The sequence below is a fragment of the Coregonus clupeaformis genome, chromosome 9, assembly GCF_020615455.1.
Source record: "Coregonus clupeaformis isolate EN_2021a chromosome 9, ASM2061545v1, whole genome shotgun sequence".
Lineage (NCBI taxonomy): Eukaryota > Metazoa > Chordata > Actinopteri > Salmoniformes > Salmonidae > Coregonus > Coregonus clupeaformis.
Window position 1 is genome coordinate 24,288,327 of NC_059200.1, and position 21,975 is coordinate 24,310,301.

Consider the following 21,975-nt stretch of genomic DNA (forward strand, 5'->3'; position numbering starts at 1 on the left):
AATGTAAATTATGTACAAAACTGCAACTGAAAGAGATCGAGGCATAATATTATTTGGAAGTACACTGGATGTATTTTATTTAGAACATGATTGTAAAGTAGGTTTATCAAACATAACGGGAACCTTAAGTCAAATTCACCCTCTAATCTTTATCAGGGAAACGAAACTAAAACACAAAAGTACAATGTGATTTTCAATACACAAACATGTATTTTAATTTTTAAAAAGTCTCCAATAATTTCCATCAGTGACTCTGGCAAAATAAAAAATACTAATGATTCAGATACATATTATAACCCAGTTGTATGATCAAAGTGCAATTAGCGGAATGGTAAACAATTATATGATTATTCTTTTTGGGGGGTTCATGTGTTTGATACCATTCCATTCACTCCATTCCAGCCACTACACTCCATTTCCGCCAGTATTATGAGCCGTCCTCCCCTCAGCAGCCTCCACTGGCTAGGATGGTCTAAAACATTTAGCCAGGTGCTTTACAGTCATCCCAAAATAGGTGCATCAATGGCAAAGTATCTATGCGCTGACTCGGATAAGCCAAGTAAGAATATAGTAGGAATTAAAATTGTGTTCAGTCTTTCTCCAGTTTCAGATTTTTTGAAGAGCTGACTCCACTTCACTCATTTCATAGGTGGATTAAAACATTGCACCCCACAATTTCTATGAAAACGTATTTCAGTGGCCTATACTAAAAAGCACATGGGATACTAAAACAGGGTTACATTCATGAGGTGAGTGTAGTCTAGGGATGCAGTAATAACCCCCTTCCTAAACCTGAACAATATTTCCCTGAGCAGAACAATATCGAAAACACAACTTTTATAGGCAGAGACACCTAAAAGACCACACTGAAAGGAATTCATTTTTCTGTGTTTAATATAGAGCATTTCCAGGGCCTTCCCTTCCAACAATCCCTCCCACATTCATTCCTTCTTTTTTATATCCCTTTTTCTAATAATCACTTTATTACAATTCATTTTTTTACATTTAATTCAGTGGTACTGAAAAGCTATGCGAGATGGGAACCGAAACAAAACTACTACTGATTGGGCAAGACATTAAAGTTAAGGTGTTTTGGGGGAAAAAGAGGGGCTATGTAACGGACATCAAGAAAGGCAGTTGAGGAGTTAGTCAGTGTGGGCAAGGGGTTAGAAGTTGTAATCATGTAGATTGTCTGGCGCTTGTAGTTATAGCAGCTGGTTCTGAAGACATTATTTGGTCGTTGAGCATCGCTGCTTATTCTCTGGACCACTGCAAACCTGACTGGAAGAAGAGAAAGCACAGGTTGAATACAAAAATGATTTAAAGTTATATCTAAATTCACAGTCTAAGGTTCAGAATGCTTTATCCATCTCTGTCACTCACGTGTCACTCAGGCAAAGGGGTTTCCAAAGGGGTCTCCGAAGGGATCCGAGCCACCAGTGGTCTGGGCAACAGGAGTGTCCCGTCATAACAATAAGGGAAAATATGAAGGTTTTATAATGATACAAAGCATTACGTCACAATCAATTGATTGAACGTTGATAGGATGAATTCCCTTATGTTTGTATATGCGTGTACATCCATACCGTAGCTAGAAGTGGTGCTCCAAAGGCATTAGGAGTTGCAGCGCCAAATGCGTCATCAAATAGGTTCTGGTTGAGACCTGCTGCTGCTGCTGGAGCAAGGCCTGTGGCTGGAGTAGGGGCAAATGCATCCAGGAGCCCTGGCCCGGGGGCCGCTGCAGGAGACATGATGGGTGCAGAGTGCCGTGGGGCTGGTTTGGGTGGGTCTAGAAACAGACAGGGAAGAAAGGGGGTAATCAGGTGGATTAAAATGCATGTATACTCTCCAAATCAATTGATGGGAATTTAAAATTCAAAATAACTGCCATTACCATTGCCAACCGCTGAAATCCGACTCTGAATTTCAAAGTCGTCGTGATCCGCAACCTCCTGGGGCACGCCCACTTTGCTGGAGAAGTACTGTGCAAACGCCCCATCTCCATTGGTGCTTGGTGCGGCGGAACCGGGTGCCTGCTCTCCTTTCCTGGCCGGGATGGCTGGAGGCTTGGCGATCTGGAAGTCCTTGAACATGTCCTTCCCACTCTTCTTCTCCTTCTCCCCTCCCAGGGGGTCCAGAGCCATGAAGGCACTGGGTTCCACCTTAGCTGGGGTCTCCTTTACTGGCGGCCGGGGTGGGGGCCGCGGTGGACCCTGCGGCATACCCTGCGGAGGGCCTCCCATCATGACGTAAGGCCCGGGCTGGAAGGGGTTAGCCATGGGAGGCTGGCCCCAACCTGGTGCACCCATGGGCCCTGCAGGGGCAGGCTGTCCCCAAGCCTGGGTGACCGGCGGGGCCCCATACGGGGATGGCGCCTGCTGGCCCCAGGGGGCAGGGGGTATGGGCAGGGCACCGAAGGCAGATGGCTGGGGGAAGGTGGGCTGGGGGTTGGGGAGTGTGACCCCTCCTGGCATGGTGAACATGGAAGAGGCTGGGGCTCCCCATGGTGACAGGGCGGTCCGAGGGATGGTGACTGAAGGGGGACCCAACTGCAACGCTCCTGGAGGGAGAACAGGGTAGAGATGTCTTTAGGTTTGGGTGCAGTAGGTAGCCTACTGGCTACAAATCAACAGAATCTAACACACTAGCTAGTATGCACTCTACTGAGCTGAGTCCAGCTGAGCCATGCCGTAGGGCCTACTGCTCTAGCCTGATTACACATTAAACATAGTTGCTGGAGCCACACAGCTACAGATGCAGATTTTACCACAGAACTAACATGCATGGGTAACATAATTTTGAGCCAATGGCAACACTAGTCTTACCCAGAGCTGCTATGGAGGAGGTGGTGGGACTGAAGAGGTCATCGGAGGCAGACGAGCTGTCAGGCTGACTGGAGGCAGCAAACACGTCAGCCCCAAATAGGTCATCAGTAGGAGGAGACTGGCAGTGAAATGTCAGATTATTCAACCAAATAATGAACAATGATTGACTATTAATTGAGGGCCAGTAAACACAGAGAAAACTGTGGTAAGCACAGAATTAATGACAAGGTTTATTGTATGGATGCTTACGGAAAAAAACCTAAATTATCTGACTTATATACTGTATTCACAATTATTTAAAAAAACAATTTCTAACAATACTTAAAGACACAAATACCAACACTTACCTCCACACCTCACTGAAGCATGAATGTTAGGACAAGGAACATATGAATAGATAGTGTTTACGGTCTAGCAGAGAGAGGTTGTTAATCTGCCCTGGGACACAAGCCATGTGAGCACCACCATGCAGTTAGCCATGTTAGAAACCCAGAGACAAAACCAACACACCACCAACCCTAATATGCTTATACGAAAACCATGTTGGTAGAGACAAAACCAAGTGCAATGCAACCTGTTACCCTTGAGGAATAGAGTATAGTGGTATGGTATCCCAGTGCTGTGAAAGGGGGTTGTTGTTAGAAAACCAATTATGATTTGGGGAGGTGGTGTGCAGACAGAGACTCATTCTCAGACATGCAGCAACATCAGAGCTTCATTATGGAGCTTCACCTTGGCACTCCTCCGACCTCGTCCAGCCTTAGTGTTCGTTGGAGGGAGGCTTATCACTACCGAACCGTCCTTGCTATGACCCATGGGTGCGGGGGGATCGAACATCACACCGTTACAGAGGGGCGGGCTTTTCCCAGATATGTCGAGAAAGGGGTTCTGTGGTGAGGACACAGGTCCCAAACCGTTCTGGAGAGGAACAGGGACCCTGCACTCGGACATCACACCCCCTAGTGGCCACAGGCCATTACTGAGAGCCAGGATCATGTTCTTATTGGACAACCCATTCAACTGCTGACTGAAGTAGTCAGAGTCTCCATTAAGACTACTGCCGTTCATGATTGGCCTGCCCAAGATGTCAACAGAGCTCTCTTGGCTGTGATTGGTGGAGGGTGCTGAGATCAGAGAATTGGGGGGTGCCGATTGGGCAAGGGGGTCGTCACTGAAAGGGTCAGTGTCTGGGGTTGGAAAGAAGCCAAATGTGGAGGAGAAGGGGTTCTCTGTTTGGGGGGTGCCCCAAGGGTTAGAGGCATAGGAAGTGAAGGGATTTCCTTTTATACAGTTCTGATTGCTGTCAACCTCAGTGGACAGATCCAGCAATAGCATTTCATTAGTCTCCTGGTTATCAAGGGAGGAAAACAAATAAATAAATAAATAAATAAAAAGAGCGAGAGAGAGAGAGAAATCAGTTGTGCTGGAAGAGAGAAGCAACTGTTAACACAGCTAAATTAATCACATAATGACATGACAAGACAGTTTATGATTGTTGAAGCAAGTGTTGACGACGGACCAATAAACATTTAAACAGGAATCAGAAACTCAACTCTAGGAATGTGCTTTGTAATGGCAGTGCTTTTTTGTCCGTCTGATGATTTACAACCATATTTGACGTGTTGACATTTGAGATATATCCAGGAGACAATAAGCATACAGATTACAGACCTTTACAGAGTTGAGTTTGAGAGCCCTGTATGATGTGTGGGATAATACACTGCTCAAAAAAATAAAGGGAACACTTAAACAACACAATGTAACTCCAAGTCAATCACACTTCTGTGAAATCAAACTGTCCACTTAGGAAGCAACACTGATTGACAATACATTTCACATGCTGTTGTGCAAATGGAATAGACAACAGGTGGAAATTATAGGCAATTAGCAAGACACCCCCAATAAAGGACTGGTTTTGCAGGTGGTGACCACAGACCACTTCTCAGTTCCTATGCTTCCTGGCTGATGTTTTGGTCACTTTTGAATGCTGGCGGTGCTTTCACTCTAGTGGTAGCATGAGACGGAGTCTACAACCCACACAAGTGGCTCAGGTAGTGTAGCTCATCCAGGATGGCACATCAATGCGAGCTGTGGCAAGAAGGTTTGCTGTGTCTGTCAGCGTAGTGTCCAGAGCATGGAGGCGCTACCAGGAGACAGGCCAGTTCACCAGGAGACGTGGAGTAGGCCGTAGAAGGGCAACAACCCAGCAGCAGGACTGCTACCTCCGCCTTTGTGCATGGAGGAGCAGGAGGAGCACTGCCAGAGCCCTGCAAAATGACCTCCAGCAGGCCACAAATGTGCATGTGTCTGCTCAAACGGTCAGAAACAGACTCCATGAGGGTGGTATGAGGGCCCGACGTCCACAGGTGGGGGTTGTGCTTACAGCCCAACACCGTGCAGGACGTTTGGCATTTGCCAGAGAACACCAAGATTGGCAAATTCGCCACTGGCGCCCTGTGCTCTTCACAGATGAAAGCAGGTTCACACTGAGCACGTGACAGAGTCTGGAGACGCCGGCCTGCAACATCATGCATGACCGGTTTGGTCATGCACACCAGCATGACCGGTTTGGTGGTGGGTCAGTCATGGTGTGGGGTGGCATTTCTTTTGGGGGCCGCACAGCCCTCCATGTGCTCGCCAGAGGTAGCCTGACTGCCATTAGGTACCGAGATGAGATCCTCAGACCCCTTGTGAGACCATATGCTGGTGCGGTTGGCCCTGGGTTCCTCCTAATGCAAGACAATGCTAGACCTCATGTGGCTGGAGTGTGTCAGCAGTTCCTGCAAGAGGAAGGCATTGATGCTATGGACTGGCCCGCCCGTTCCCCAGACCTGAATCCAATTGAGCACATCTGGGACATCATGTCTCGCTCCATCCACCAACGCCACATTGCACCACAGACTGTCCAGGAGTTGGCGGATGCTTTAGTCCAGGTCTGGGAGGAGATCCCTCAGGAGACCATCCGCCACCTCATCAGGAGCATGCCCAGACGTTGTAGGGAGGTCATACAGGCACGTGGAGGCCACACACACTACTGAGCCTCATTTTGACTTGTTTTAAGGACATTACATCAATGTTGGATCAGCCTGTAGTGTGGTTTTCCACTTTAATTTTGAGGGTGACTCCAAATCCAGACCTCCATGGGTTGATAAATTTGATTTCCATTGATCATTTTTGTGTGATTTTGTTGTCAGCACATTCAACTATGTAAAGAAAAAAGTATTTAATAAGATTATTTAATTCATTCAGATCTAGGAGGTGTTATTTTAGTGTTCCCTTTATTTTTTTGAGCAGTGTATGATTGGTGGAAACTGAAGTTATGCAGTAAAGCTATGTTTTGGGGCGAGAGACTGAGACACTGCCACAATGCAGAACGAAACAGACATCTTTGACAACGGGCAAGACTGAGCTAGCTAGAGCCTGAGAGGAACTTTACCAGAGCTTGAGTTGTCAAAGCCCCCTGATTATAAATTGGGGAAAAGATCCTTGTTAGGAATAAGAATGGGCAAAAAGCCTCCAAAAATAAAATAGAAGCAAGGTCATGTGTTCATGTTGTCCGTACTGTCCAAAAATTGAATTACAAATGTATGAGCATATCAACCGTCAACCACTGCCTTATTATACCCATTTCTAAAGTGTGTTTGTGTTATTAACATTTCCCCAGTGCCATCATTTGGTAATCTCCTTATGAATGCAGTATGAAATGTTTCCAGAAACCTTGACGAGGGGTTCTATATTATATGTGTGCACTGTGCACATCCAGTGAGCCCCACCTCACAGCAACAGGCTAACTTACTGTAGGAGAATGCATGTCTGGAGGGGTGGACATGTCTCCAAACAGATCCAGCTGTTGCACCTCCTGAACAAATACACAAATATCCAGCATCAGCATCATAAAGATACATCCTCATAAAGATATATTACAGCATCATAAAGATATATTACAGCATCATAAAGATATATTCAGTATCATAAAGATATATCCAGAATCATAAAGATACAGTGCCTTGCAAAAGTATTCATCCCCCTTGGCATTTTTCCTATTTTGTTGCATTACAACCTGTCATTTAAATTGATTTTTCTTTGGATTTCAAGTAATGGACATACACAAAATACTCCAAATTGGTGAAGTGAAAAAAATTACTTAAACGGAAAAGGGGTGCGTGCATATGTATTTGCTTTGAAGCCCCTAAATAAGATCTGGTGCAACCAATTACCTTCAGAAGTCACATAATTAGTTAAATAAAGTCCACCTGTGTGCAATCTAAGTGTCACATGATCTCAGGATATATACACACACACACCTGTTCTGAAAGGGCCCAGAGTCTGCAACACCACTAAGGAAGGGGCACCACCAAGCAAGCGGCACCATGAAGACCAAGGAGCTCTCCAAACAGGTCAGGGACAAAGTTGTGGAGATGTACAGATCAGGGTTGGATTATAAATAAATATCCTAAACTTTGAACATCCCACGGAGCACCATTAAATCCATTATAAAAAAATTGAAAGAATATGGCACCACAACAAACCTGCCAAGAGAGGGCCGCCCACCAAAACTCACGGACCAGGCAAGGAGGGCATTAATCAGAGAGGCAACAAAGACACCAAAGATAACCCTGAAGGAGCTGCAAAGCTCCACAGCGGAGATTGGAGTATCTGTCCATAGGACCACTTTAAGCCGTACACTCCACAGAGCTGGGCTTTACACAAGAGTGGCCAGAAAAAAGCCATTGCTTGAAGAAAAAAATAAGCAAACAGATTTGGTGTTCGCCAAAAGCCATGTGGGAGACTCCCCAAACATATGGAAGAAGGTACTCTGGTCAGATGAGACTAAAATTGAGCTTTTTGGCCATCAAGGAGAATGTTATGTCTGGCGCAAACCAAACACCTCATCACCCCGAGAACACCATCCCCACAGTGAAGCATGGTGGTGGCAGCATCATGCTGTGGGGATGTTTTTCCATCGGCAGGGACTGGGAAACTAGTCAGAATTGAAGGATTGATGGATGGCGCTAAATACAGGGAAATTATTGAGGGAAACCTGTTTCAGTCTTCCAGAGATTTGAGACTGGGACGGAGGTTCACCTTCCAGCAGGACAATTGTTTAAGGGGAAACATTTAAAATGGCATGGAATGGCCTTGTCAAAGCCCAGACCTCAATCCAATTGAGAACCTGTGGTATGACTTAAAGATTGCTGTACACCAGCGGAAACCATCTAACCTGAAGGAGATGGAGCAGTTTTTCCTTGAAGGATGGGCAAAAATCCCAGTGGCTAGATGTGCCAAGCTTATAGAGACATACCCCAAGAGACTTGCAGCTGTAATTGCTGCAAAAGGTGGCTCTACAAAGTAAATTTTTTATTGACTTTGGGGGGGGTGAATAGTTATGCACACTCAAGTTATTTTATTTGGTCTTATTTCTTGTATGTTTCAGAAGAAAACATATTTTGCATCTTCAAAGTGGTAGCCATGTTGTGTAAATCAAATGATACAACCCCCCCCCAAAAAAAAATCCATTTTAATTCCAGGTTGTAAGGCAACAAAATAGGAAAAATGCCAAAGGTGGTGAATAATTTCACAAGCCACAGTATATCCAGTATCAGCATCAAAGATCTATCCAGCATCATAAAGATATATCCAGTATCAGCTTCATAAAGATATATATGGCATCATAAAGATATACAGTGAGGGAAAAAAGTATTTGATCCCCTGCTGATTTTGTACGTTTGCCCACTGACAAAGAAATGATCAGTCTATAATTTTAATGGTAGGTTTATTTGAACAGTGAGAGACAGAATAACAACAAAAAAATCCAGAAAAACGCATGTCAAAAACGTTATCAATTGATTTGCATTTTAATGAGGGAAATAAGTATTTGACCCCTCTCAATCAGAAACATCTGTCTCCCAGGTGTTTTTTTATACAGGTAACAAGCTGATTAGGAGCACACTCTTAAAGGGAGTCTCAGCTTGTTACCTGTATAAAAGACACCTGTCCACAGAAGCAATCAATCAATCAGATTCCAAACTCTCCACATGGCCAAGACCAAAGAGCTCTCCAAGGATGTCAGGGACAAGATTGTAGACCTACACAAGGCTGGAATGGGCTACAAGACCATCGCCAAGCAGCTTGGTGAGAAGGTGACAGTTGGTGCGATTATTTGCAAATGGAAGAAACACAAAAGGACTGTCAATCTCCCTCGGCCTGGGGCTCCATGCAAGATCTCACCTCGTGGAGTTGCAATGATCATGAGAACGGTGAAGAATCAGCCCAGAACTACACGGGAGGATCTTGTCAATGATCTCAAGGCAGCTGGGACCATAGTCACCAAGAAAACAATTGGTAACACACTACGCCGTGAAGGACTGAAATCCTGCAGCGCCCGCAAGGTCCCCCTGCTCAAGAAAGCACATATACATGCCCGTCTGAAGTTTGCCAATGAACATCTGAATGATTCAGAGGAGAACTGGGTGAAAGTGTTGTGGTCAGATGAGACCAAAATTGAGCTCTTTGGCATCAACTCAACTCGCTGTGTTTGGAGGAGGAGGAATGCTGCCTATGACCCCAAGAACACCATCCCCACCGTCAAACATGGAAGTGGAAACATTATGCTTTGGGGGTGTTTTTCTGCTAAGGGGACAGGACAACTTCACCGCATCAAAGGGACGATAGACAGGGCCATGTACTGTCAAATCTTGGGTGACAACCTCCTTCCCTCAGCCAGAGCATTGAAAATGGGTCGTGGATGGGTATTCCAGCATGACAATGACCCAAAACACACAGCCAAGGCAACAAAGGAGTGGCTCAAGAAGAAGCACATTAAGGTCCTGGAGTGGCCTAGCCAGTCTCCAGACCTTAATCCCATAGAAAATCTGTGGAGGGAGCTGAAGGTTCGAGTTGCCAAACATCAGGCTCGAAACCTTAATGACTTGGAGAAGATCTGCAAAGAGGAGTGGAACAAAATCCCTCCTGAGATGTGTGCAAACCTGGTGGCCAACTACAAGAAACGTCTGACCTCTGATTGCCAACAAGGGTTTTGCCACCAAGTCATGTTTTGCAGAGGGGTCAAATACTTATTTCCCTCATTAAAAAGCAAATCAATGTAACATTTTTGACATGCGTTTTTCTGGATTTTTTTGTTGTTATTCTGTCTCTCACTGTTCAAATAAACCTACCATTAAAATTATAGACTGATCATGTCTTTGTCATTGGGCAAACGTACAAAATCAGCAGGGGATCAAATACTTTTTCCCCCCTCACTGTATACAGTATCAGCGTCATAAAGAAAGAGATGTGACAAAACAGTCTTGATCAACACAACACCACAGAACGTCTACTAGTAGACAGGTGGTCTTGGAGAATGCTCTTTTGCATCCACTTGGCACCCCTTTGAATGTATGATTCCATGATCTGAAACACTTACTTTGGCAGTGCCCACCTGGCCATCGATACTGAGCAAGGAATCGCTGCCATTCTATAAATGAAACACAGCAATAAGGGGTCAAGTATGCACTACTACAGCCTACATCTCAGATCAAGCTTATATTATTCAACATACACAGGCACTTAAAAAAGAAAAATTCACAAATAGGTGATTAGTGGAATGACAAATACACAGGCACTTACCTCAACTGTTGTGTTATTGCACTGACCCTGAACAGATAGACGAAGAGGAAAAACAAGATGATTCCATTGGAGGAATGTCATATGTTCTCCATTTACTTATTGGATGAGATTTGTGATATATTTGTGCCATAATGAGTCATCTCATTGCAATACAATGAATGCATGGTTTGTGGTGCAGGACTGTAATACAGCGCTAGTGGGCAGTGTCGACCTCGCACAACTTCAGTCACATGACCTCCATCCAGTCAGCAAACCCTAAATAATACCTCCCCAAAAACAACACTTAAAAAAAAAAAAAGGGTTATGTTCAGTAGGGAGAAAACAAGTTTTGCAACTGATTGAAGCAGGGAAGAACTATTAGCACATAGAACAGTTTGTTTTCTGTTGCAAAATGTTTTGCTACGGTGTGTCCTACTGAACACAACCCGGATCCCACCATAGTCATTTACCTTCTGTGAGGACTCAGACTCTTTCTTCTTCATGTTGAAGATGACCTGGAACAGATCCTTCAAGTCAATGACCAGGGGCTCTGCCTATATGGAGAGGAAATTAATGGAAAAACACAGTCAATAGATACAATCAAAGACTTGCAACAGTCTGCGTGTGTGTCCCTGTGTGTCTGTTACCTGCTGGCCAGTCTTTATGGCGAAGAACTGGTGCTGTCCCTCGGCCCCACACACGTAGCCAAAGGCCCTGTTATCTGTTACGTCTCTGGCGATGAACGAGATCGTATTCACTATGTGCTCGTGTTCTATTACCTGAGAGAGAGGAAATGAGAAAACAGCTTTTAAAACAGTTTAAATCAAATACAATTTTATTTGCCACATGCGACGAATACAACAGGTGTAGACCTTACCGTGAAATGCTTACACACAAGCCCCTTAACCAACAACGCAGTTCAAGAAATAGAGTTAAGAAAATATTTATTAAATAAACAAAAGTAAAATACAATAAAAAAGTAACACAAAATAACAATAACGAGGCTATATACAGGGGGCACCGGTACCGAGTCAATGTGCAGGGGTACAGGTTAGTCAAGGTAATTTGTACATGTGGGTAGGGGTAAAGTGACTATGCATAGATAATAAACAGCGAGTAGCAGCAGTGTAAAAACAAAGGGGGGGAGGTCAATGTAAATAGTCCGGGTGGCCATTTGATTAATTGTTCAGCAGTCTTATGGCTTGGGGGTAGAAGCTGTTAAAGAGCCTTTTGGTTCTAGACTTGGCGCTCTGGTACCGCTTGCCGTGCAGTAGCAGAGAGAACAATCTGTTTAGTCTAGATTAGCATAATAATATAAACATGAACTGAGGCCTACATGGCATCTACTCTTGATTGAGATCATCTGCTGTGTTCATATTATTCTGAAAATGTTCCTCTATGATGTCTACAATAGATCATTCTATTTTAGGTTGGTACTCCCCAGCCACTGAGACATGGTCTAGAAAGAGGAACAGAGGAATTAACTATGGTTTAGAAAGCATTTTACATTACCTTTTAGTCATTTAGCAGACACTCTTATCCAGAGCGACTTACAGTTAGTGAGTGCATACATTATCTTTCTATTTTCATACCCCCGTGGGAATCGAACCCACAACGCCATGCTCTACCAACTGAGCTACATCCCTGCCGGCCATTCCCTCCCCTACCCTAGACGACGCTGGGCCAATTGTGCGCCGCCCCATGGGTCTCCCGGTCACGGCCGGCTACGAAAGAGCCTGGATTCGAACCAGGATCTCTAGTGGCACTTAGACCACTGCGCCACTCGGGAGAAAGCCATAGAAGGGTTGTTCTCACCCCTGTTTTCTCATTGATGATCTTGATGCCCGACATGGATATGTTGACCCAGATCCTCTGCTTGTGTTTGCCCTGGGACCGAAAGGCTATTGCCATGCCCTGCAAAAAAACAAGAATTACTGCCACAACAGCAAAACACAGTTACATTACAAACACCACACACAAAAAAATGACATACTAACACAAAGACCAGGGAGGTTTTCCAATGTCTCGCAAAGAAGGGCACCTATTGGTAGATGTGTAAAAATAAAAAAGCAGACATTGAATAAGCCCTTTGAGCATGGAGACGTTATTAATTACACTTTGGATGGTGTATCAATACACCCAATCACTACAAAGATACAGTGCATTCGGAAAGAATTCAGACCCCCTTCCCTTTTCCACTTTGTTACGTTACAGCCTTATTCTAAAATGGATTAAATAAATAAAAAATCCTCAGCAATCCACACACAATACCCCATAATGACAAAGCGAAAACAGGTTTTTAGATTTCTTTGCAAATGTATAAAAAAATTTAAACACAGAAATACCTTATTTACATAAGTATTCAGACCCTTTGCTATGAGACTCGAAATTAAGCTCAGATGCATCCAGTTTCCATTGATGATCCTTGAGATGTTTCTACAACTTGATTGGAGTCCCCCTGTGGTAAATTCAATTGATTTGACATGATTTGGAAAGGCACACATCTGTCCATATACAGTCCCACAGTTGACAGTGGATGTCAGAGCAAAAACGAGCCATGAGGTCGAAGGAATTATCCTTAGAGCTCCGAGACAGGATTGTGCAGAGGCACAGATCTGGGGAAGGGTACCAAAAATGTCTGCAGCATTGAAGGTCCCCAAGAACACAGTGGCATCCATCATTCTTAAATGGAAGAAGTTTGGAACCACCAAGACTCTTCCTAGAGCTGGCCGCCCAGCCAAACTGAGCAATCGGGGGAGAAGGGCCTTGGTCAGGGAGGTGACCAAGAACCCGATGGTCACTCTGACAGAGCTCCAGAGTTCCTCTGTGGAGATGGGAGAACCTTCCAGAAGGACAACCATCTCTGCAGCACTCCACCAATCAGGCCTTTACGGTAGAGTGGCCAGACTGAAGCCACTCCTCAGTAAAAAGGCACCTGACAGCCTGCTTGGCATTTGCCAAAAGGCACCTAAAGGACTCAGACCATGAGAAACAAGATTCTCTGGTATGATGAAACCAAGATTGAACTCTTTGGCCTTAATGTCAAGCGTCACGTCTTGAGGAAACCTGGCACCATCCCTACTGCGAAGCATGGTGGTGGCAGCATCATGCTGTGGGGATGTTATTTAGCGGCAGGGACTGGGAGACTAGTCAGGATTGAGGGAAAGATGAATGGAGCAAAGTACAGAGAGATCCTAGATGAAAACCTGCTCCAGAGCGCTCATGGCCTCAGACTGGGGCGAAGGTTCACCTTCCAACAAGACAACGACCCTAAGCACACAGCCAAGAGTACGCAGGACTAGCTTCGTGACGAGTCTCTGAATGTCCTTGAGTGGCCCAACCAGAGCCCGGACTTGAACCTGATCCAACATCTCTGGAGAGACCTGAAAACAGCTGTGCAGCGACACTCCCTATCCAACCTGACAGAGCTTGAGAGGATCTGCAGAGAAGAATGGGAGAAACTCCCCAAATACAAGTGTGCCAAGCTTGTAGCATCATACCCAAGAAGACTCAAGGCTGTAATCGCTGCCAAAGGGACTTCAACAAAGTACTGAGTAAAGGATCTGAATACTTATGTAATGTGATTTCAGTTTTTATTTGTAATACATTTGCAAAAATGTCTAAACCTGTTTTTGCTTTGTCATTATGGGGTATTGTGTAGATTGATGAGAATAAAAAAATTAAAAAATAAATCTGTTTTAGAATATGGCCGTAACGTAACAAAATGTGGAAAAGGTCAAGGGGACTGAATACTTTCCGAATGCACTGTACAGGCATCTTTCCCGGAGAGGAAGGAAACCACTCAGGGATTTCAACATGAGGACAATGGTGACTTTAAAACAGTTACAGAGTTTAATGGCTGTGATAGGAGAAAACTGAGAATGGATCAACAACATTGTAGTTATTCCACAATACTGATGTAATTGACAGAGTGAAAAGAAGGGAGCCTGTACAGAATAAGAATATTCCAAAACATGCATCATGTTGCAACAAGGCACTAAAGTAATACTGCAAATAATATGGCAACGCAATTCACTTTTTGTCCTGAATGCAAAATGTTAGGTTAGGGGCAAATCCAATACAACACATTACTCAGTACCACTCTCCATGGTGGTGGCTGCATCATGTTATGGGTATGCTTGTAATTGTTAAGGACTGAGGAGTTTTTCAGGATAAAAATGGAATGGAGCTAAGCACAGGCAAAATCCTAGAGGAAAACATGGTTCAGTCTGCTTTCCACCAGCCATTGGGCGATGAATTCACCTTTCAGCAGGACAATAACCTAAAACACGGCCAAATCTACACTGGAGTTGCTTACAAAGAAGACAGTGAATGTTCCTGAGTGGCCGAGTTACAGTTTTGACTTAAATCTGCTTGATAATCTATGGAAAGACTTGAAAATGGTTGTGGGGCAATGATCAACAACCTATTTGACAGAGCTTGAAGAATTTTGAAAAGCATAAATGGACAAATGTTGCACAATCCAGGTGTGGAAAGCTCTTAGAGACTTACCCAGAAAGATTCACAGCTGTAATTGCTGCCAAAGGTGATTCTAACATACTTACACTACCAGTGAAATGTTTGGACACGCCTACTCATTCAAGGGTTTTTCTTTATTTGTATTATATTTGACATTGTAGAATAATAGTGAAGATTTCAAAACTATGAAATGACACATATGGAATCATGTAGTAACCAAAAAAGTGTTAAACAAATCAAATGCCAAGAGTGTGCAAAGCTGTCATCAAGGCAAAGGGCGGCTATTTGAAGAATCTCAAATCTCAAATCTATTTTGATTTGTTTAACACTTTTTTGGTTACTACATGATTCCATATGCGTCATTTCATAGTTTTGAAGTCTTCACTATTATTTTACAATGTAGAAAATATTAAAAATAAAGAAAAACCCTTGAATGAGTAGGTGTCCAAACTTTTGACTGGTATTGTATGTAAATGAGATATTTCTCCATTTCATTTGCAAAGAATTCTAAAAACATGTTTTCGCTGTCATTACGGGGAATTGTGTGTAGATGGGTGAGGAAGGCAAGTTGGCCAGTTTGTGGCCAGTTTATTAGGTACACTACCCCATTCACGAAAATGGGTCGCTCCTACAGACAGTGAGTCACGTGGCCTTGGCTTGTTATATCAGTTACTGTTCGATTGAACGTTAGAATGGGCAAAATGAGTGACCTAAGCGACTGAGCGTGGCATGATCGTCGGTGCCAGGCGCGCCGGTTCCAGTATCTCAGAAACAGCCAACCTCCTGGGCTTTTCATGCACGACAATGTCTAGGGTTTACTGAGAATGATGCGACAAACAAAAAACATCCAGTCAGCGGCAGTCCTGTGGCCAAAAACAGCTTGTTGATGAGAGGTTGGAGGAGATAGGCAAGAATCGTGCAAGCTAACAGGCAGGCCACAAACTCAGCTCAGCTAACAGGCGTGCCACAAACTCAGCTCAGTACAACAGTGGTGTGCAGAAGGGCATTTCGGAATGCACAACTCGTCGGTCTTTGTCACAGATAGGCTATTGCAGCAGACGACCACACCGGGTTCCACTCCTATCAGCTAAAAACAAGAAGCAGCTCCAGTGGGCACGCGATCACCAACACTGGACAATTGAGGAGTGGAAAAACTTTGCCTGGTCCGACAAATCCCGGTTCCTATTGCGTCATGCCGATAGCAGAGTCAGATTTGGCATAAGCAGCCATGGCCCAACCCTGCCTGGTGTCAATGGTACAGGCAGGTGGCGTAATGGTGTGGGGAATGTTTTCTTGGCACACGTTAGGTCCCTTGATACCAACTGAGCAACGTTTCCATGTCCCGAAGAATTCAGACTGTTCTGGAGGCAAACAGGACTCCGACCCGGCACTAGATGGGTGTACCTAATAAACTGGCCCCTGAGTGTATATGCATAACAGTACGTGTACTGTAGCATTTGCATCAGACGTGGTACCTTGAGTTTCATCATGGAATCCTGGCTCATCTTGTCCCCTCGGGCCTCTGGGACATCATCAATGCCAATCAGCTTGGCCCTGTACCTCACACCGTCACCCTGGAACCGGGACAACAGGTACTCATCAGTCTTCTCTGGAGCTGGACGGAGGGATGAGAGCAGGAGAGAAAACAGATAGATTTTCACTTTCTGTCCGGTTGAGCATGCCCTCTACAATTCTTCTGTATTTATTTTATTACATAGCCTCGACCATCACACCACAAGACGCATGGAAATCAAAATATGTAAAACTAGACCAAAGGTCAAGTCTGACGTCACAGAAAAAGGCAGTTCAGCCTATAACACCAAATCCCTCACATGTGGGGAGAGAGGGAGTGGCCCTTACATACAGTACCTTTCTTCTTCTCTTTCTTGAAGGGGGTCTTGGCTGGTGCTGTGGAAGGGGTGGTGGGGAGGCTGGTTGTGGAGGATGTGGGGGGGGCAGGAGGGCTGGAGTGGTCGGCCGGGACGACAGGTACACTGCTTTCCACTTCTGTAGACATGGTGGGTTGGGGGACCAGCCTTACGGGAGTCGGGACAGGCAGACAGGACAGGGGGGGTAAACCTGACGAGGCAGCAGCTCCGGTCGCTCCTCGTTCAGGACGGGGGAGGGGGTGGGGTCAACTCAGCAAAGAGCCTCAGCACTTGCACATGCTCAGTTATGTGCCTGGAGGAGGGAGAGAGGAAGGAGTGTGACAGAAATATAATGCAATGACACTCCAATGTTAAGCTTTCTGAAAATTAAAGGTGAAATACCAAAACATTTTGGTGATAAATGCAGAATGATAACAGAACAAAGACATTACAGCTCTAAACATTTTAAAGACCAACAGCTTTTGCTGGCTTGCGCTACCTGAAATTGTCCCTTAAGGGTTTTGTGAGCATCGTAAAAAGTAATATTACTTTAATGATCAACAACCAGGAGCCATGACCCCACTACCTCGTTCCTACTAACCAGGCACAAGGAGCACACACCATTTTGACCCACGTTGTAGCCTTGCTGTGAAACGTGGATAGCCATGATGGTTGATCGCAGGTGATGAAACTGCCATTGAACTCAGTGGGCTCTTTAATTAATACGGAGTGTGTGAGAGAGAGGAACACCTGGAGGGCATCAGAAACAGCTGTGCAACTGGCCAGACACACACTTCCTGTTTTGAACAGTGCGTCCCATCAGTAATCTGATTCCCACAGTCACAGAGGCCCTGTCCTGAACACCACCAGTCCAGGTCTGAGACGAGCATAGACAAGAGGCTGGGAGTTCAAAAGCTGAATAAGCCACGACTCACTCTGGCAGAGCAGAGCAAAGATTGGGAGCGACCAAAGGTTGAGCTATTAAAAGTTAATCTTACGCTAGCTGGTTGGTGTTAAAACTGACATACCCCATGATGACCATATACATTTTTACATTTTAGTAATTTAGCAGACGCGCTTATCCAGAGTGACTTACAGTTAGTGAGTGCATACATTTTTTATTTTTTTCATACTGGCCTCCCGTGGGAATCGAACCCACAACCCTGGCGTTGCAAACACCATGCTCTACCAACTGAGCTACACGCTCCAGTAATCTCTTAATAACACACAGCTAAGATCAACATGACAGTACAGCTCGCAATTCACCCTCAGCAACTGCAGTGCTACCCTATAAAACCTCAGATGGGAATCATCATAATAGACCAACGTGCAAACAACTTATTGACAATGTCACTGAGTATACAAAACATTAAGAACAAGTGCTCTTTCCATGACAGACTGACAAGGTGAATCCAGGTGAAAGCTACGATCCCTTATTGAGGTCACTTGTTAAAGCCACTTCAAATCAGTGTAGATGAAGGGGAGGAGACAGGTTAAAGAATCATTTTTAAGCCTTGAGACAATTGAGACATGGATTGTGTATATGTGTCATTTAGAGGCTGAATGGGCACAACAAAATATTTAAATGCCTTTGAACAGGGTATGGTAGTAGGTACCAGGAGCACCAGTTTGTGTCAAGAACTTCAACGCTGCTGGGTTTTTCACACTCAACAGTTTTCCATGTGTATCAAGAATGGTCCACCACCCAAAGGACATCCAGCAAACTTGACAACTGTGGGAAGCATTGGAGTCAACATGGGCCAGCATCCCCGTGGAACGCTTGCCTCGACGAATGAAGGCCGTTCTGAGGGCAAATATTAAGAAGTTGTTCCTAATGTTTGGTACACTCAGTGTATGTCTAATGTCCAAGAATGTGACGGAGGCAGGAGCCCATAGGCCGGCTAAACTCTTTCTTTCAACAAACGTCACTCTGGAATAGGGAGACATTCAAGGCCAAGAACCTCCTGTTTGACACAGCTCAAGTTGAATTCCCTTCCCTTAACATAGAGGCCTCTTGTAGTTCTCTCTCTCACTCACTCACTTACTCACTCACTCACTCACTCACTGTGCCAGTCTAGTGGGTTACTCATAAAAACAGTCCATTTCCTGAAAACAAGTAGAAAGCTGACAGTCTAGAGGCACTTGTAAAACCCAAAGCACAGTTAGTGACTGCTGAAGAGTAGTTAACATTAACCCAACGCTCATCAGGTAAAGTCCATCCTGAGCTCTACCCTGATGACGGTTAATCACAATAACATTAAAACTACAGTGATAGAGACTGGAAGCTGTCAAAGAGATTGACCTGTTTAAACGATAGTGACTATAGGCTTTTCCTTTAGTACCATCTTTCACACTACTTTGCCGACCCTAACCGCACTGGCTCAGATATTCTCTTTTCACATTGTCCTTCAGTACGGTTCCTGCAACTATGGTGGATACATAACCTGGCCAGTCCAGTACACGTTGCTTTGGCTACGCTCAGTTTGGCTCAGTAGGGTGAAAAGCTCTAGGTTGTGCCATTAATAAAGCGATTATCTAATGACTCTCCTCAGTCTCGGTTGTCCTCAAGCTGTTGAAAGTGACTGGGCTAGTCCATATTCTATTCCACCCCAAGAGGGAAACCATAGAGATAAAACACATCTATCAGTGTGTGTGTGTGTGTGTGTGTACACGTGCATATTATATTACATCCCTAGAGGGGAAACAATGTCAGGAACAAGATAAGAGAAGAGCTTGGGGCCATTTAGTGCATCAGAGCTGTGTGTCAGCAATATCACCTTTAACCGTGATAACACTTAAACTTCCACTATGAGAAGTATGCAGCTCTTCCAAAGCAATTTGAGTTTCAAAGTCAGATGACATGCTTTGCAGAGCTACCGTTTTTAAGGTCTACAACAGCAGCGTCCAGAAGAGTTTTCCGGTCATGTCATGATAGCTGAAGCATTCGGTGATAGCAGGGTTTCAACTGCTTAAAGACTTACGTAATCTTTGGTCCCATCTGTTACTGAGTGCAAGTATTCTCACTCTTTACATGGGTGTTTAGGAGGCCTCTATCACAGAGAAGACAATTAGGCCTAGGTTCCTAATAAATGATGAGTTATTTGATAACATGAAGCAATAAGGGTTACACTACCAATCACATCCCAGATGGCGCCGCATGACTGATTGGATCATCTGTGGTGACCCCTAAGATTTTATTCAGCAGTGGTGGCAAAGTTAGTGTGGTGGTGTGATAGGATCCGTGGTCTCAGACTGAACATTTTAGAGGCAATCCTCTTGGCCGCAGAGACAATTATGCTGTTTTAAAGCCAATTTCCTGCAATTCTACACATTTTGGAAAGGGGCGGAGAGAAAAATGTACAGTTTTAAAAAGCTAATTTCCTGCAATTCTACACATACCATCGCTTATGCCGTGCTCTTATGCGATCTGAGTGACTCAAACATTATAATAATAATAATAATAATAATAATAATAGCCATTTAGCAGACGCTTTTATCCAAAGCGACTTACAGTCATGTGCGCATAAATGTTTACGTATGGGTGGTCCCGGGGATCGAACCCACTACCCTGGCGTTACAAGCGCCATGCTCTACCAATTGAGCTACAGAGGAACATAACAAAATCTTCAACAACGATAATAAATAAAAGTAATTATAAGGCGGCCTGCTGCTGTTAAATGAATATAGGGAAAACACTGGTGTCTCTCTGTGTGTGTCTCTCTCTCTATCTGTGTGTGTGTGTGTCTCTCTCTCTCTCTGTGTGTGTGTGTGTCTCTGTGTGTGTGTGTGTGTGAGACAAGTCAAAGGACCTCCAGTAATGGGTGAGAAGAGAACGATTTGGGATAATGTCAGCCAGGAAGGGTTAAAACTGAAATAGCTTAGGGGTGGTGACGTGACCCACATGACCTTAGCTGTTCAGTAACTACCATGGAGTGACAGTCCAGGTGACTTTGCCCCAGTAAGTGGTGGTGTCAGCGACTATAGAAAACGCTAATAAAAAAACAACTTCAATGTCAGCATGTTAACTAACCTGGCTGACACACTGCATGAAAAGACTGGCCCCTGTCTAAGAACAGACAAAAACCATTGGCATTTCCACAGCTTTAGAAGTGAGAGAAGGACCCGACGCATTACAAATAGCTATAAGGCATTTGAAAGCTGACAGTGGATCAACTTTCCAAAAACAGGATGGTCACCTTATAACCATTGGCCATCTTGCTCAAATGCATAGACTGAATCTGAATCCATAGTGTTTTTTCACTAAGTCAGCAGAATTGATGCAGAGAGCGAGAGAGAGGTGAAGTTCTATTCAGCACATCTGGAGAAGATCAGGGGATTAAATCACACAGACTCAATAGGATGGTGAAATACCACTACAGCCTATAGGCCCACTGTAGGTACAGGCAGTGGCCTTGACTACAGACAAAGACTACAGGCAAACAATTACCATCTACTAGGGATAAAGGTAGCTATATGTATTGTGTTTTATAAACTCAAAGATGCAGTCATGAATAGCAGTAGACTATTGGAATACATCTGGTTGCGCAAGAGGACAATTATTCTCTTGGTAGGCCTACAAAGGAGGGTTAACCATGATGGATTAACATCCAAGGTGGCCAAAGTATGATTTGAACGTCGTTCTAGCCTTATATTCAACAAGTAAGACAACAGGGGGATCCGTTACTCAGCCGAGGTACATTTTCAGCAAGCAAAATAGCGACTTCCCACAATTACGTGCGCACAGCTGGAACTAATGGAAAAACCAGGGGGCTTCTTGAGTTTGTTTGGTTCAGTATGTAAAATATCTCACGAATATCATTCCAAATGTATCATATCATATATAGGATTCCGTGATATGACAACACAAATAGCTTTCTCTGCCTGGTAACTTAGTTGAATTTGTGGCTGCGAAATAATGTGGATGTCACGTACCGTTAACAAGCGCTCCAGACAGAATTCTTCATATTCGAGTTGTCTTTCAGCGTTCTGACTGTCATGCGAATGCTACCTTCCCCGTCGACACGTCTCCTGTCCGCTATGAGGTTTAAATCAAACGCAGCTTTTCAGAGTCGTGTTGGAATCAGATGTTACCGCTGAGATGTGCCCCGGAACGCGCCGCTATGCGGTGAATTGGATACTCCCCCACAGCACCCGGCTCCTGCGACTTCCCAATTTAACCCCTTGCACGCCAGAACGTC

General features: G+C 44.5%; 1 protein-coding gene across 3 annotated transcripts; it reads right to left on the reverse strand.

Annotated features, from left to right (window-relative positions):
- Window positions 1-876: 876 nt before the first annotated feature.
- LOC121573506 (disabled homolog 2-like) lies at window positions 877-21,922 on the reverse strand. Of its 3 annotated transcripts, none has more exons than XM_041885556.2 (15): window positions 21,710-21,922; window positions 16,779-17,090; window positions 16,385-16,524; window positions 12,246-12,344; window positions 11,078-11,209; window positions 10,901-10,984; window positions 10,452-10,478; window positions 10,249-10,299; window positions 6,622-6,684; window positions 3,558-4,172; window positions 2,826-2,943; window positions 1,895-2,560; window positions 1,587-1,789; window positions 1,384-1,444; window positions 877-1,281 (listed from the first exon to the last, which is right to left on the reverse strand). In XM_041885556.2, the coding sequence occupies exons 2-14, from the start codon at window positions 16,924-16,926 to the stop codon at window positions 1,391-1,393; spliced, it is 2,400 nt and encodes a 799-aa protein (XP_041741490.2). In that variant the 5' UTR covers window positions 16,927-17,090; window positions 21,710-21,922; the 3' UTR covers window positions 877-1,281; window positions 1,384-1,390. The 3 variants fall into 3 exon arrangements, with proteins under 3 accessions (XP_041741490.2, XP_045078465.1, XP_045078466.1); XM_045222530.1 differs by lacking the exon at window positions 3,558-4,172 and adding an exon at window positions 6,262-6,285 and having other exon boundaries at window positions 21,710-21,921; XM_045222531.1 differs by lacking the exon at window positions 3,558-4,172 and having other exon boundaries at window positions 21,710-21,921.
- Between the last annotated feature and the right edge of the window lie 53 nt (window positions 21,923-21,975).

Bases quoted from the DNA above. Each gene is read 5' to 3' on its own strand.
- LOC121573506 (XM_041885556.2), bottom strand. From the start codon at position 16,926: ATGTCTACAGAAGTGGAAAGCAGTGTACCTGTCGTCCCGGCCGACCAC. The intron at 12,345-16,384 runs GTACCACGTCTG...GTTTTTTTGCAG, and splicing joins ATTCCATGATGAAACTCAAG to GGCATGGCAATAGCCTTTCG. The intron at 6,685-10,248 runs GTAAGTGTTTCA...GTATTTGTTCAG, and splicing joins GCCAGGTGGGCACTGCCAAA to GAGGTGCAACAGCTGGATCT.